This window comes from Drosophila albomicans, chromosome 3 (genome assembly GCF_009650485.2).
Source record: "Drosophila albomicans strain 15112-1751.03 chromosome 3, ASM965048v2, whole genome shotgun sequence".
NCBI lineage: Eukaryota > Metazoa > Arthropoda > Insecta > Diptera > Drosophilidae > Drosophila > Drosophila albomicans.
In genome coordinates this window covers 29,123,432-29,140,073 of record NC_047629.2, presented here as the reverse complement: position 1 = coordinate 29,140,073, position 16,642 = coordinate 29,123,432, and the positions used below count along the sequence as shown (strand labels likewise).

The following is a 16,642-nucleotide window of genomic DNA, read 5'->3' as shown; positions in this document are numbered from 1 at the left end:
TTTGAAATAAATAACAGATTTTTAAAGTAATTATCTTAGATTTTGTTGTTGTTTTAATTATCAGACATTTTATTTAAAGTGATAAACGCACTAAGAAGTTCCCACAAATAGCAACAACATCGTTTAGGCAAACAAACGCTGCTCGTCGCGCGATTCAATCGTTTTTGGTGGCGGCGGCGTCTCAAATTCACCCAATTCCGCATCGTAGTACAAGGCAGCACGATATGGACGCAACTCCCATGGCACTTGATCCTCCATATTCGTTAGCTGCACACCCAAATCCTCCAGCGTCGGCACACCAGGCAGCACCTTATCGGTGATGTATTCACGCTCCACACGATCCACAGACAGACCACCAATTGGGGCTCCTGGACAGATCAGATTAGTGAACTTCACCTTGAGCATGAAGGTGGGATCGTAACGCAAATCGTAGCGCTGGTAACCCCAACGTTTCTGATCCTTACGCATCAGACGATGGAACCAATCGACGAGTTCGCTCAGCTGATAACGCTTAGGACTGGAAGGGAATTGATAAAATCAAAAACTAATGATATATTCTACTCTCGCTCACCCCACAGCCTGATAGATGCGACCAGCACTGTCGGGATCCTTAGCGGCATTGACAATAGCCTGTGCCACATCAGAAACAAAGACAGGCTGTTTCACAGTTGCCTCTCCGTTGCGCCACAGCGGCATGGAGCGGAACTGACGACGCCAGATGTGTGCGTAGTAGCGCAAGAAGCGATCCTCGGAGCCATAGATATCGGCTGGCCGAATGATTGTGGCATTGGGGAAGGCATCGCGCACCTGCAGCTCACCCTCGTATTTGGTCTTCAGCCATTGGCTGCCGCCAGACACGTAAACCGGTTTGGGGTTTGCTTCCACATTCAGTGAGGACACATGGATAAAGCGCTCCACTCCTGCATCACGGCAAATGCTAAAACAACAGTTACATTAGTTTAACCTCTTTGAATCAATTAGGTCTTGTTCACCTGGCCAAACGTGCAGCACCATTCACATTCACATCCTTGAATTTGAAGTTCTTCGTCTCATAGTCACGTCCAACCAGATTGATGACAACATTCGAGTGTTTGACGGCCTCGCGAATTGAGCGTGGATCCTCCAAATTGTAAAAATGGAAGAGCACTTGACCCAAATCACCGACAACCTTCAAGCGAATCACTTCGGAATCATCGCCACGATAAGGCAATATCAATTGAGTGCCCTGCTTGCCCAGCTTATTGCACACATAACGTCCCACAAAGCCGGTGGCTCCGAACACAGTGGCCACAATGCCATTGAAACTGCTGCGTCCACCGGTACCGCGCTTCATTGCCGACAGATTAGTTGTCTTCAGTGGACGTGGCACGTCTGCATCTGGTGCTGCGGCAGCATAGCCGCGCATGCACAGTACGCCGACAACACCGCTGCTATGGTGCTCTACAATTCATCATGGAAATTAATGGAGATCAAGTGAAACTGCAAGCGAACATTACATAATTTTTGCGGGCCACCTTTTTGAGGTGGCTGCAATGGTCTGAACGAACTTACTTGCCAGCTGCATGTTCCTAGTCAGTACTATGGCAGCCATATTGTTGCGGCGCACGTTCCACCAACGAGGTAAGTTCACTATTTGTAATTGTTTTTAATATTTTTCCACACAGATATTTCAGTCTGGTGGTGGTCGGGGGGAGAACGAAAACACAGCCTCGATATGTCAGCTGTGTGGCCGAAGATTTCGAAATATACCAAAACTACAGCTCATATGCGAATATACAAAATATAAGCTTGGCCACGCTTAGCAATTTTCGTAAAAAGTTGTCAAATGAAAGATTGTACATAAAATAACAATTTCATATACCTAAACAATTGTTAATATTATCGATAGCATTTAGAATCAACAAATAACTCGAATATAAATTTGAAGTATGCTCGCAAAACACTTTTCGTATCAGCTGTTCAATGAACGCAAAACAATTTTTGGTATTTTTTGGTATAAGACTTTTCAAAATGAGAATAAAACTGTACAGTTTGGTTAAAAACAATTTAAACAAGCGACTTTTGTTAAACTCCATAATTAATTAGTTTTCTCTATAATCTAGACACAAGGATATGACCAATTAAGCTTATTTATATGGTTATAAATGAAGTATTGCATATTATATATTGCCTAGGTATTTAATTAATTCATTTCATAGCCATAGAGCGCTGCCAGATCAGTAAACTATTGTAACGGAGTTTAGTTTTGGCGCGTTAAAGTAGCTAACGGTTGTATTATAAAAACGTTTATTTATAAAAAATTTTTAGTTGTAGTCGTCACTCCGTTGTTGCTGACCAATTGCTACAATTAATGAGTGTAAGAAATGCATTTGTAAAGCCCAACCGGCTTCGTCATGGTCTCTGCAAGAAAAAATTATTTCTCCACTACAATAAACAGTTGCCGTTTACCTGCCGCAGACGAAAGAAGCTAAAATCGTAAAATATCGCAAAGTCGGTGGTTTATAAATAAACGCTTGGAAACTTAATTGTTTTGTGTGTATATCTACGAAAAACGAAAACAATGCCCTTATCGACAGTGAAAAGCCGATAAGAATCACAATAAACCAACCAAGCTGGAATATTTGAGGTAAACATCTAGCGCTCCGGCGCCATAAATCAAATGCGCTCCTGCCAACAAAAATATAGTGCGTGCGTGAAGTTAACAAACCAAAATATTAAATGATAATGATAGTTGTTTGCTACAGTCATTACTAAAAGATTAGCATATGTGACAAGTTGATGTGTCCACCTAAATGCTGCAGTCCATACATTTCATTTTTATAATCACGATAGGCGTCACGTATAAACCCAAAACGCCGAAAATATCAGACAGCATAATTTTTGGCAAACGCGCACACAACCCGCACACGCTCTCGCTCTGTCCCCTTCGCTCTTTTAGACTCTCTCCTGCTTCGTGCCACCCACTGATAATGACAGTCTACCTAACGCACGCACTGTGCACTTAACACCCCCATAGAAGCGTGTGCTCTCTCTCCCTCTCACACTCACATTCGCACTCCCACTCTCAGACATACATTTCGCTCACTGCCTGCTCTCACTTTCAATTCGCATGCCTGCGTGCTGTGTGTGTGTATTTATTACTTGTACATTTGTGCTTTCCATGGCATTATCATTGTCGTTGTTGTTGCGCCTTGATCTGTTGTGTTGCTTTTGATGCCGAGCGCCGCTTGCTGCGTTTCATTAGAGTTTGAGCCGCGCAGCCGTTAACATCGTTTGGTCGCATTGCAAGTAACTGCCGACAGGTGTCGCCGCCGCGTGTGTGTGAAAATTAACGCCCGAAAAACAAATTTGAATTCCCAAATAAAAGAAATAATTGTGTTAACGGTGCAAATAAAATTATAAGTTCAACGCAAATTTCGAATGTGGTTTGTGGTCTAGTCAACTGTGTGCGGTGTGCTACTAAAAATAGAAATTAAATATTTGTACGTATCAAATTTAATATACTTATGCCAACAATTTAAATCTTTTCCACACGCGCGTTTCTATTTTTACGCCAAGCATTGTCGTCGCTTTGATTATTTTGTTTATAAATTTGGAGCAAACGATACATTTTATTTTAGACCCGCCAAAAACTAAGCAACAACATGACTACAAAGAAAGTCCGTCAAGTTTGATAAGACCGATCATAAGTCTAGGGGGCTCGAAAACCGGCTGCTAAAATATTCCATTTGGGATACTATGATATCGCAAAAAGTCAAGTGATTCGTTAGCAGAGAAATATATAAATAACAAAAAATGAATGGCATCATTTAGCAAGTGATTATTTGAGCGCTTGGTACCAAAAATACTCAGTATAGTATATTTAAATAGAGTTCCCAAAAAAATAAATCAAAAAATTAATGCTAATTCGGACAAGAAAACAGAACGAAAATATCAACAACAAATTGTATGCAAATTGTGAAGCGGGCCTTGAAATAACTCCAAGTAAACATTTAACTAGTATTTGTTATTGTTATTATTGTAATTTTTTCCATTTATTTTAATTCTCTTTAGAAAAATTGAAAAACCTTACACACAATTTGTGCGGCGTCTCATTAAGTGTAATTTTTTTTTATTTAATAGGTCTCCCATCTCCATTATTATAGACGATTCCATTGTTAACTTTCAATTGCTTTTTTCTTATAGTTGATTGTTGTTAAAGCTAAAGTTGTTATTTATTGGAGAAAGTGTTTGAAGGACTTTGTTGTTGGGCTATCTTATTATTTTTATTGATAAAGGCGAAGATATCACGTCGCTTGAACAAATTGCATTTAAAGAGTGTTTAACAACCTGACAGTTGCAGTAGTTATATAAGAATTGTTTATTATGTGATTAATGATTTCTGAGAAAGTTCAAATACTTGATTTCGGGTGAAGTGTGGGTTCAGGAAATAAAAATATTGAATACTTACATACGTATTTCAAATAGTACTGTTGAAATTACAAACTCTGAAGTCATAAATCATTACTTTAAATCATCATTTTAGTAATTTAAGAGTTTAGTCACTAAACTTTAGTGACGTGTGTCATAAACATTTGAACAAATTTGTAGAAATTCTTAAGTCAAAATATCAAATTTATAGTACAGGTTTTTGTATTTCTGCTTATTTGTTTAGAAATATTGAAACCAGTTAAAGACTTTCTTGAAATATACGTGTTTTATTTGACGTTTTGATTCTATTTAGAATTAAGAGAAATCAGATTAACCACTTTCGATTCTCAGGTATACTCATTTTATGCAATAGCATATAGATTAACTTTATATTTTTTCGCTCATTCTTAATAATTCAAATGCGTAGATCCTTAAAGTGTAATATAAAATTAACATATGTTACATTGGCACTTCACTTGTCAATTTGATCGATAAAAACGACTCGTAGCATCCATCAGTTTATAAATTCAACGCATATCATTTTCGGCTCAACGACATTTTTCTTTTTATTTTTTTTATATAAATATTTACATTTTTTGCGTACGTCGGTTTTGATTCTTTGTTTGTTTATCTTTTTGGACATCAACTCCAAAGGCAACGTCGGGTCTTGAATACAAATTTTCGATTTTTTCGCACTGGCAAAAAACCAAAATCCAAAATCGAAAAAAAAACGAAATAAAAACAATTTGATTTTTATTTGATTTGAAAATTTTTAAATGTCAGTCCCTGGCCCGTTTGTTTATATACAGACACTTAATTGTACAAATGACCCTACCTCCCTACCCCAACCCCTCCCTAGAGTTAATATCGTATTCGTCGGGAATTTTGACCATTTTCGACACGTCGACAAGGTCGAGTGCAACCCACGCTACTTGAATTTACGATGTGTATCGTTAGGTGATTTTGAAATTCTACCAAACACTTTGTATTCGACCTGACAGAACATGATGCGACACGTTCGAAACATATACGATATTTACTAACGATGAACTATCGTTGCATGTTCGTTCGTGTCACGACACGTGCGCTGCTTTAGTCCGAATCAAATTAGTGGCATTACCTGGTAATATTTACAATATTTTTGCAATTCGTTTGCAATTAATAGTTATTATCAGTGCTAAGCAGGGCCACACTGTCTGCTGATAACAGCTATCGCTATCTCTATCAATACATAAATATATACTCTATGCCTATCTCGCTCTGTGGTGAAAAGTTTCGTGTTGCTGTGCAGAGTTAGAAACGTTTAATACGCCCCACTGATTACTAATAACTGTCAGAGAGACTGAGTGGGAAAGTTGCCGATTGAAGAGAAATAGAACAAAACGCTGAAAATAATTACAAAAAAAAAATATAATAGAGAGAGCTATCGAGCATTATGCGAATTTATTTGCTGGAGTAGAAACATTAATTTCAGTTGATCATTCTAATGCGATATTCAGTTCGAAATGAGTTTGTTACAATTTCATAAAATTATATAACATATAGCTCTAAAACTTAGGAGACGGTTCTATAAAACTTAATTCAATTTGACTCCTAATAAAGTTATATTTTTAGCAAAATTTCTATATCTTAACCGAATTATTGCAATTAGTACGAATAAATTTGTAAACGAGTTCAAAAGATGATGTTCCCAAGCTGTGAAATGTCAGTGAACTGAACCTTCAAGAAATCAATTCGCTCCATTCAAGCGTATCATTCATTTGTATAACAGATTGACTTAGCTACTAGTATTACGTCTCTCTGGGAGCTGACTAATTGAACTATATGTTTAGCAAGTGCCTTTGTTATCGTGCCATGGAACCCACTCCAACGCTACAGTTTAGCACAATACTCCCCGCCACCCGCAACCTGCGCTTAATTCAATGAAAATGAAATCTAATTGAGGAAATGAACGTTTAGCATCTGGCAAAAGCAGACGATACTCAACCCCGATTGAGAGGTTTGGGGGGCACGACGACAACTTGTCAACTTGTTGCTCGATAGCAATTTTATTAGCTTACACCTGTTGTTGTTTTTCATTTTTGTTTTTGGGATGGGATAATAGTTATCAATTTACGGTTTTGATATTGGAAAACAGATAAAGAATCCCACGTGGCGTATTTAAAATGCAAAGAGCACCTTCTGCTGTTGAAGCTAATTGCTGGCTCTAGGAGAGGTTCTGATCTGATCTATTACGTTGATATGGGCTTGCATATATCGTGCTGTTCTGAATGCCTAATTGGGAGGAAGATATTGATCTCAAGACGTCAGCAAATGTGGGCTAGTAGTATGACATATTTCCATACTGAGCTCAGAACTATTAATATCACTTTATTCCGAGAAACTTTGACGTAATTTACTTTCAACAAATTTGGGACACAAGTTAAGATCTGAAACTGAAATTCTTTTAGAATTTTTCAGTGAACCTCCACAATAAAGCTACTGATTAAATAGGTATTTTGCGCTTAATTTTTCTATTACTAATATTAGTAACATTCTTGCAACTAAGTGCCTTACTTAAAGAAAGTTATCGACAGAACTTTGACCATAGCTTATAGGCCTTAAGTCTTGTCTAGACTTGTCAACAAAAGATTCATTTGACCCGATAACACATTCAGCACTATTATTTTATAATTGCCCTATAAATATGTAGGCCCATCATTTGTAGCATATCTTAACGATCGCTTTTCATGGTTTATCCGATCAATTAAAATCGAATGTAACGAACGTGTCATCGTCGAGTCCAGCTGTAAAAGGGCTAACCTTGATGGCAAACCCAGCAAACTGTGTCCGTCCCTCCCCCCTCAGCCAATCGTCACGTAATGTTACGTCAATGTCGGACGAGTAGTTGTTTTGGATTTAAACATTTAAGCATCTTCATTTGCATGCCAGGCAGGCCAAGTAGTCAGGCAGACAGGCCAGGCCGAAAGGCCAACCCACCTCTCTCAAGCGATGAACAGCTGCTCGGGCGACTCTTCTGCTCACCTGACCATACCTGGTCTACCTAGGGCTTATGATTGCCATATGCACACGCAAATGTTCGACATGTGTTGCACTTACCAGACCATATGTGGGAACACGCGGTTCATTAGACACTTGAACTTGACACGGATTCAGTAAAATTATTTTTGGGTAAAGTGGGTGGAACATTTTTGGGAATAGATTGTAAATTGTCCTAGTTGTGGAGGGTATTAATGAAACTTTTGTAGTGTGCGGTCTTCATTGTTTTACAAGTTGTACATAGTTCTTTCTAATAATAATAACGCTACTAATTGTATAATGCACTAAAAGAATTAGATTTACAAAAAGAATTCGTTTCGGTGAGATTGAAAAAGTTGAATGTTAACTTTATGTAAATGTTTGGTGTAAAGATTTTACTAACACTCTTCTGAATACTTTTCCATAAATTTCCACCTCAGTAATTATAATAATTTAATTTTAATTTGATTTTTTTCAGTTCTTTAAAATGTTCTATTAATTTTTTTTTTTTATATTTCAAAACATGTTTAAAATTCTTCAGTACTTTTTATTTTTATAGTTCAGTTTTGTTTTTAATTTATTTAGTTTAAACATAAGTGAAGTAAAGTGTCTAACATTTTTTTTAAATATCTAAATAAAAAGTTTATCAAAGTATCTTAAATTTTTGTAAATATAAAATAAAAAGTTCGCAAATCAAAGAATCTTAAATTTGTTTTAAATATAAAAATCCAAAATTCATCGCAAGTTGTAAATAGTGAAATTTGAATATTTTATAAGTTAGTTGTCGTGGTTTTTAAGTGTGATATATAAGGTTATTGTGTAGTTAAAGACTATTGATCGAAAAGGTGTAATTGTAGTTATTTATGGAACTTATGTGACCCTGGAAAAGAATATAATAGGAATGGGAATAATCGAGCTATGTAATGTGCTATTTTATATTTAAACACCCAATGATTTCTTCTGCGTATTTCGAGCCTACTGACCTTACATTTAAACTTGACAGTGAATTAATTATAGATGGCGATAGCATCTTAATTATGGCGTCAATCAACACAATGCTAATTACAAACACCTTTTTTTTTTGCAAATTGATAGGATCAATAAATTGGTCCAGTTCGACGGGCAATTGAATTTCCGTGTCACTGTGAATACAATTGCAACTCAGTCGAGTAACTTGATATTTTATTTAAGCAACTAATTCACAAACTGTCAGCAGGCTCATTGAAATTCGTTTATATTACTTTGCTTGCAGTGAACAATAATTGAAGTGTAAGATGCCCATCAAAGACGTTTTACAACGGTGTCAACCGATGCCACTCTATGTGGTATTGGTATTATCCGTGTGTTATTTAATCATCCAGCTGGTCTTTAGCCATTTGACGCATGCTCTCACTCTCCTAATGGCTTCCTATCACATGTTGTGCAACATTTTGGCACTCTCCGGTTGCATATTAACAATTAAGGTAAGTGGATCAACATCTTTTTTCATCCAATGGGGAAGTAACAAGTATTTTTGATTTTTTTTTTGCGATCTGCTGATTTGCGAAACTTTGATAAGCTCAATCGGGTAAGGCAACAGAGCGTTTAAACCAGATGCAGATGCAGTGCATTGAACTGAACTGCACATCAAGTCTTTTGGGAAACTGGTTTCGTTTTGCCTGCTTCTCTGATTTGGTTACACACTTTGATTTATATCGATACTTAAAAACATATTTTAAACTTTGACAAGTTTCGAGAGAGTTTTGGGCGTGTTTTCGAAAAGGAATTTAGATTCCAGACTACCATACAGAACGTATTAATTGCAGACATTTTATTCTTCTTTTTGTAGAACTTTCAGATGCTTCATTCTAAATTCTTAAATCCATATAATACATATTTCAAATTTTGACAAGTTTCAAGAGAGTTTTGGGCGTGTTTACGAAGTGGAATTTAGATTCCAGACTACCATAAAGAACGTATTATTTGCAGAAATTTTATTCTTTTTCTTTGGACCATTCGCTTCATCCTTAATTCCTAAATCCATATACATATATGTATATATACATATACATATTTCAAATTTTGACAAGTTTCGAGTGAGTTTTAGGCGTGTTTACGAAGTGGAATTTAGATGCCAGAATAAATTGCAGAAATTTTATTCTTCATACCTATCGAATGCTTCATCTTAATAATTCTTAAAAACATAGATTTAACATTTTGACAAGTTTTGAGAGAACAATGAGCGAGTTTAGGAAGAGGAATTTAGATGCCAGACTACCATAAAGAAAATATTAATTGCAGATATTTTTATTATTTTTCTTTAGACCTTTCGAGCGCTTCATCCTTAATTCTTAAATCCATATATATATATATATCAAATTATGACAAGTTTTGAGAGAGTATTGGGCTTGTTTACAAGAGGCATTTTAGATGTAGACTACGAATTCCTTACGTTTTTTCGTTTTCTTTATACCTTTTAAATCCTTCTTCTTAATGATTACTGAAAAAACATATCTTATGTTTTTTAAAAATTTGGAAAAAGTCTTGGACGAGGTTGGTAGACGCATTTTAGATGTAGACCACAATTAAGAACATATAAATTATAGAAAGTTTTTATTCTTTACTTTATTCTTTATGATTATTTTAATATTATTTTTTATGTATGCTTTTAAGAAGGTTTGAAATTAAGATCTATTATCTACATACATACGTCCTTCATTACTATCTAAAATTTCCATAATAATCTCATTCATCTCAGGCATCTCCTCGCTTATCAGGCATTCCTCTAGCTTTGTCAAAAGTTTCTACACATTTTATTTAAAGGCCACATTAGATTAGTATAATTTACTCTTACAAATTTTAATTGCTCATTTATTTTTGTACAAGCTGAGTGATATCAGCTTTGTCACCAAGTGAGCTGCGTTGTCTATGCTCGTCAACATTTGTTAGTGGATGGTGTTAGCCAATTTTGTTATCTGCCAAATGGTAGTTTAATTACATCCTCATAATATGGTAGATAACAACAAAATGTTAAAAGCTTGTTGAGAGACTGACAACGTAATAAAGATGTGTCCAACAGGGATCATGATAACGCGTTCAGTGATAAGCACATGAAATTCAAGATCATTTAAGAACTAACTGTCATACTAACTGTAGTCGTGAATAACCTGACCTAGTTAACCAATAACTTTCTGGTTATTATAATATTTATAGCATAAATCCAAGGTGAAAACTAACATTTAATTTGTATGCAAAACTTATGAATTAATCAAAGCAAATAAACAAATAGTTTTGTGTGAATCCAAAATTTTGCCATTTCATGTAGTCTCTGTCTCTCTCTCTGAATATTTTGGACATATTTTAAGCTGGATATGGACAAGCGTGCCAAGCACGTTTCGCGATTGAAACCCGTAGAAACAATGGCAAAAAATGCAGAGCCTAACCACGCACTGAGCCAGATAGACACCAGAGAGACGCCACAACACTTTGTTGTGGGATATTATATAATTCCCATATGTAGTCAGAGGCATGAAGAGATGGACAGACGGACAGACAGATGGACGCTCTGTTGACTGAGTTTAGCCAAGCGTTAAAATAGTTGCCAACAATTTGGTGACAGGTTTTTTTGAACAGCTCACTTTATAATTGTTGTTGCCAGCACCTCATAAATGATGGAATCTATATTTTGAGCAATTGTTGGAGTTAACATTATTCCAGAAATTACTCTTATACTTTTAAAATTATAATTTACTGGTACAGTTACAAACATTAAATTGGGATTTGATAAAAATAGAATTGAAATTTCTCCCAAAAATTACTTTTATAATTGGACGCTATTTTTACAGCTTTTCTACATTTTATCCATTAAAAAAAATAACACATATTCAACAATTTAAATTTCAATGGCTACTTAATCCAACAAATAATTTAATTTGAATCATAGCTTCGTGTCACTTTATGGGAGGGAATATATAAAAAACAAATTCCCTAAATGATAAATAAATAATAAAATGATAAAAGGGATATTTAATTTGTTGTATAGTATTAAACTAATAGATACTTTCTAAGTAATTATATTCTAAAATCGAATACCAATTAGAATAATATAGATATAAACTGTTATACATCAACTGTTATACCTAAGATCTACGATTGACTTGCTGTAGAAACTCTTTGAAAGTTAGTGAATTAATTTTCATTTCAATTTTAAATTTTTATTCCAAATTCAATACTTATTTCTTATCTCTTCTTGTCTCCACAGCACGGCAAACAGAATGAAAAACCAAAGGCAATTTCACTGCCAGCGGCGCCCATACAAAACAACAGTGTGTCTGAGAACAAGATCACCGTAGTGCTAACAGTAAGCGAGGCGGAGGAACAGCAGAAGTTGGCGAAGCGCGAGTCCCGAGAGCAGAAGCTACGCAATACCTTTGGTTGGGCACGCATCGATATTCTAACCATGCTGATTGTGTTCATCATCTTGGCCTCACTGTCCTTTTCGCTGGTTGTTGAGGCACTGCAGACGCTGATTCACATCGATCACCAGGATACCATGCACTTGCCCATACCCGTGATGATGTTGGGCTTTGTTGGTCTCATTCTCAATGGCCTGACATATTTGCTGATTGGTGGATATACGTTGCATCAGGGCAGCTTTCTGCACCTGACACCTGGTGGCAATGTTGTGCTGGAGCGTTCCATGTCCAGTCATTCGGATTTGGCTTTGAAGGCCACAGATCGTTCCCTAAGCAAATCTCGCAATGATCGTCAGCTCCGCCAGGAACTTGAAGCGGAGGGCGGCAACGTTTATTTTGCCACTCGGAGGCAAGGCGCTGTCGAGATGCTGCGCGATGTGTCCAGCACATTGTTTGTCATTGTCTGTGCGGCCATTGTCTATGTGGCCGAGGATGAGGAGCATACGGCCAAGTTTATAGATCCAGTCTTGTCTATATTCTCATGTGTGTTGCTAGTGACCTTGAGCTATCCTTACAGTAAGTTGCAATTTGAATTGGTATAACAGTTGTATAACATTCGTATAACAGTTGTCAATCTGGGCAGTTTCGTTGTTATACAACTGCTTACTATGCGTATAACAGTTATGCAACAGTATAACAGATGTATGAAACTTACATACCAGCTGTAAATTATACAGTTTTGTTGTTATGCGACTGTTTACGAACTGTATAACAGTTTTAAATTTGTATAACACCCATCTAATCGATCTTTTCTTGCAGTGAAAGAATCCTGCCTCATTCTGCTGCAAACGATACCCGGCTCCATTGATTTGGAAATCTTTGAACGCACGCTGGTCAGTAAATTCCCGGAAATCATTAGCTATCACGATCTACACATCTGGCAGCTGGCGGCGCATAGCTATGTGGCCACCATACACATTCAGTTCCAGAACCCCAAGCTCTACTTGAAGATTATTGAGCAGGTGCGAGGCTATTTCCACGAACAGGGCATCACAGAAGTCACCATACAACCCGAGTTCTATCCGGCTACGAATAAAAATGCATCCGCTTCGCTGGAGTGCCTGATGCAGTGCCAAGCAGCTGAATGCGCCGAAAAGGTTTGCTGTCGCGATTCTCGATCCGATTTACGTGAGGTCAGCGATAGTCCGATGCCAACTCAGCCAAAAACCAAATCCTGCGCCGAGCTGAGCGCAATTGTTGTGGAGAAACCCAAAGAATTAAGTGTATCACAGTTGCTAAAGAACACGCAGAATAATCCTATCAAAGAGGAGTCCTCATCGCTGCCTGTATCACCGTCCAGCGTCTCGCTGCCCGCCTCAGCGATTCCTGCAACAACAACAACTGAGAACAAAAGCTGTTGAATTGTCCACAGCTTTAAAGTCATCTCCAGCCAGCTTAGTATTAAGGCAGCGATTCTACGATTTTAGCTAGAACATAAGTTATAGTTTAACACAACTAATTACTGCATTTATGCTATGCAATGCTGAATTTATATTTGCAACTTAAAAAGCATCAAAATTGCTTTGTTATAGCATCATTGCAGTATTTTGCCATACAAATTGGGAGCTAACATTTTTTGAATGAGACGCTTAACTAGTTTTTAATGCGTGTTTATTTTTTAAGATATGTATGTCCATAAATAAGTAAAACACAAATAAATGTTACATTTAAGTTCAATTTCTATGGTGTATATTTATGTACATTTAAATTAGCATTTTTCACTAAATATTTCTAAAATATATTTGTAGATTTATTTAAGGTTAATTTCACATAAAGAGCTTGCGTTCCACACACACAAAATACACAATACAAACAATGTACACAATAAGTAAACAGTTAACGATACCGCGTATCAGACAGGTCAATATGATAAGGCTTCGAATTAGTTAAGCAGGGGGGGCTTTTTACTTTGCGCCCAACAGATACTCGAGCGTAAAGAGTCGTATAATCAGCGCTAAATTGTTTGTAGTCGCATAATCGATCACACTTTCGTTATCATGCTGTGTGTGCCACACACTGGGGAACGGCATCGGTATCAAATGCACCACAGGCACATTCCGCCGCAGGAACGGTATATGATCGTCTTCCACTAGACCGCTGCGCAACGCCTGCGGCTGAAAGTAACGAGTGGGATCCCAGTTGTTAACGCCACTGTTCACATAGCGTTCCAGTAGTGATTTCTCAGCCAGTCGCTGCTCCAGATCTGCGAGTCGCATGAACCATAATTCTGTGTTGCCAAAGAAACTATAGAACGCCGGATCAGGGGCGCCCAGTAAATCGAGCAGAACCAGCATATCGATACGATCCAATTTTCCTTGCTTCTCCCACAATTTGGCCAGATGACGTGCCCCATAAATAGAATCGTTGGGACCCCATTCTTCGAACGCTTCCTCGCCATCGAAGAAGAGCAGCATCAGACTCAGCTTGGCTGTCTGCAGTGGTCGCAGCTGCTCCTCCAGTACCTTGGCCAGATTGAGGAGCATGGCACAGGGCACCGCCGAGTCAATGGCACCGACAAATTCCACATCCGGTATATATTTGCTGTCGTAGTGGCAAGCCAGCACTAGATAACGTTCCGCCTGCGGATTTAGCGTGGCGATAATGTTGTGAAAATGCAATTGTCCCACAATGGGCGCCTTATCGTGGAAGCTATTAAGCTCCACATGCCACTTCAGATCCCTCAGGCTATTCACAATATACTGACGCACAATGCTGTGATTCGCTGTTCCCACGACACGAGGTATTAATATGTTTTGCACTGCTTCTCGCAGATGTTGGCCATCCGACAGATTGCTATACTCCAGAAATTGTACGTCTGACAGCTGACTAGGATTGTAGACAGTCTGGAAAGAAGAGTTCAATGACAACGGTTCACTTAAACAGCTGTTAAAACAAATTTTCAATTCCTGTTGTTGTTGTTGCTACCTGTTTGCGGCCAACCAGATAATCAGCTGTTTGTCCTCTGGCTGAGGTGGCTAATAAGGCCACATGCAGGCAGAAAGGCCATAAATATTTTTGTAATCTGTGCAGCTGAAGCGACAACATGCTAACAAAACTCTTCTTGCTACGTGTTCAACGTTAAACGTTCTAATGATTTTTTATACGCCTTTTTATTATGGCTGGATTATTTGTGTTAAGTTCTCTCACAGGTGGTTGCAGATGCTGTTTGTTTTTCGCGCCGTGCCACGCATACGCGGGTATATACAAAATATTTAATGCTGCTGGACGAAACAGTGGTCTTCAGAAGCATATTAATACTAAAATGCTTGTTTAATAAATAGCGCAACTAAAAACCATCCAATAAACCGACACAACTAAAAGAAAACAACTGCGGCGTTGCCATATTGTTTTACATCCACTTAACAGACTGTTTCTCTTGTTTGCTGTTAACAGCTACCATAGCTAACAGCGCAACTTTTGCTCTCAATTTACAACGGCATATTCTTATTGGAATTAAAACTGCTGTTAGTTTGAAAACAAGAGAGTGGCTAATTGGTATGCTTTAAACGTAGTTGAAGCGATAGAGCGACGTGAATATTAATTAATAACGTACCGTAGTACTTACCACATCTTCGGCTTCAAAGCAAACGCCTAGGTTGTAAATTTTCTTCTTACGCTTTGGCAGAATATTGCGTAGAGCACTCGTCCAGCTAGAATTACGAATAATCGCGCTGCCCCAGCCCAATAAGTGGCGCATTTCTGTTTTTATATATTTATATTTTCTATAATTTTTTACAAACACAAAACACTGAAAAACACTATATGATGGATAGATGCCGGGAGAAATTATAATATGTTGCGCGTGTTTTTGTTTCGTTTCTTATCGAAACTTATGTAATGAAGTGTGATTTACAGTACAACAAATGTACTACAATTTTAACAGCAGAGGGAGCCACTTTTACTCACTCCACTCTCACATAGAGCGGAAAATAAACATGGTCTTGTAGGTAGTTGTAATCATTAGTTTACTTAACGCTATTCACTAAGCTTAGAACAAATAAACGAAGCAAAAACATAAACGTTGCAGTTGGAAATGGAATTGTTACATATTTAACAGTCGCTGTTGCAGTTGCCACTGCATCTGCTGCTCCCTGTGTTGGTTAATCCTGTTTGGACTGCGACGCCTTTGAATCCGATCCACCAAAATATGCCCGATATATGTAGAGACCCAATGCCACATGCAATGCGCCAACCGCGCCCACAGCTGCAGCAATGTTCACTTTCACATCCGACATGGTAAAGAATTGCTCCAGCACAAATCCCTTCAACGCAAAGAACGTCACAACCGGAAGGAATACTATCAGCGAACAGTAGAACAGGACAACTTTGAAGGAACTATAGTCCTGCGAGTCCTACAAAATGCACATGTGCAACGTCATTATTAATTTAGTAAACACAGCCGGCAAAAATATGTGGGTCACTTTTTTGTTTTACTTTATTTACCTGTGAACGTTGTTTGGACACTTTGGTTTGACCACCGTCGCTACCATTGCCCTTTTTCGTTTTGTTGCTCATGTTGTAATTGAATAATTATAAAATTTCAATTCAATTGAAACAGAAATGTTTTCTATAAAGAATCACAATAATCTCTGTTTTTCTGATTCCCTTTTTCGTGCCAATCACATGATAGACTAAGTTATCGAATCGCTTATCCATCTCTAGGTGGAGAAACATCGATAGAAAAATCGATGCAGTGATGTTTTTAAAATTATTTATTACGAAGTAAACCTCCTATGAAGTGATATATTTAAAAAATGTGA

General features: G+C 37.5%; 4 protein-coding genes across 6 annotated transcripts; 1 reads left to right on the top strand and 3 right to left on the bottom strand.

Annotated features, from left to right (window-relative positions):
* Positions 1-40: 40 nt before the first annotated feature.
* LOC117570122 (NADH dehydrogenase [ubiquinone] 1 alpha subcomplex subunit 9, mitochondrial) lies at positions 41-1,725 on the bottom strand. Its single transcript, XM_034251587.2, has 4 exons — positions 1,552-1,725; positions 993-1,440; positions 572-937; positions 41-517 (listed from the first exon to the last, which is right to left on the bottom strand). The coding sequence occupies exons 1-4, from the start codon at positions 1,589-1,591 to the stop codon at positions 124-126; spliced, it is 1,248 nt and encodes a 415-aa protein (XP_034107478.1). The 5' UTR covers positions 1,592-1,725; the 3' UTR covers positions 41-123.
* A 728-nt stretch (positions 1,726-2,453) lies between these two features.
* Positions 2,454-13,493, top strand: LOC117568129 (zinc transporter 1). Of its 2 annotated transcripts, none has more exons than XM_034248534.2 (4): positions 2,454-2,626; positions 8,681-8,891; positions 11,669-12,398; positions 12,642-13,493. In XM_034248534.2, exons 2-4 carry the CDS (start codon positions 8,703-8,705, stop codon positions 13,241-13,243), a joined length of 1,521 nt encoding a protein of 506 aa, XP_034104425.1. In that variant the 5' UTR covers positions 2,454-2,626; positions 8,681-8,702; the 3' UTR covers positions 13,244-13,493. The 2 variants fall into 2 exon arrangements, with proteins under 2 accessions (XP_034104425.1, XP_034104424.1); XM_034248533.2 differs by lacking the exon at positions 2,454-2,626 and adding an exon at positions 3,186-3,482.
* A 214-nt stretch (positions 13,494-13,707) lies between these two features.
* Positions 13,708-15,579, bottom strand: LOC117568130 (glutaminyl-peptide cyclotransferase). Of its 2 annotated transcripts, none has more exons than XM_034248537.2 (2): positions 15,448-15,579; positions 13,708-14,725 (listed from the first exon to the last, which is right to left on the bottom strand). In XM_034248537.2, the coding sequence occupies exons 1-2, from the start codon at positions 15,577-15,579 to the stop codon at positions 13,787-13,789; spliced, it is 1,071 nt and encodes a 356-aa protein (XP_034104428.1). In that variant the 3' UTR covers positions 13,708-13,786. The 2 variants fall into 2 exon arrangements, with proteins under 2 accessions (XP_034104428.1, XP_034104429.1); XM_034248538.2 differs by lacking the exon at positions 15,448-15,579 and adding an exon at positions 14,808-15,222.
* A 244-nt stretch (positions 15,580-15,823) lies between these two features.
* LOC117568131 (vacuolar ATPase assembly integral membrane protein VMA21 homolog) lies at positions 15,824-16,512 on the bottom strand. Its single transcript, XM_034248539.2, has 2 exons — positions 16,326-16,512; positions 15,824-16,234 (listed from the first exon to the last, which is right to left on the bottom strand). Exons 1-2 carry the CDS (start codon positions 16,395-16,397, stop codon positions 15,983-15,985), a joined length of 324 nt encoding a protein of 107 aa, XP_034104430.1. The 5' UTR covers positions 16,398-16,512; the 3' UTR covers positions 15,824-15,982.
* Positions 16,513-16,642: the final 130 nt, after the last annotated feature.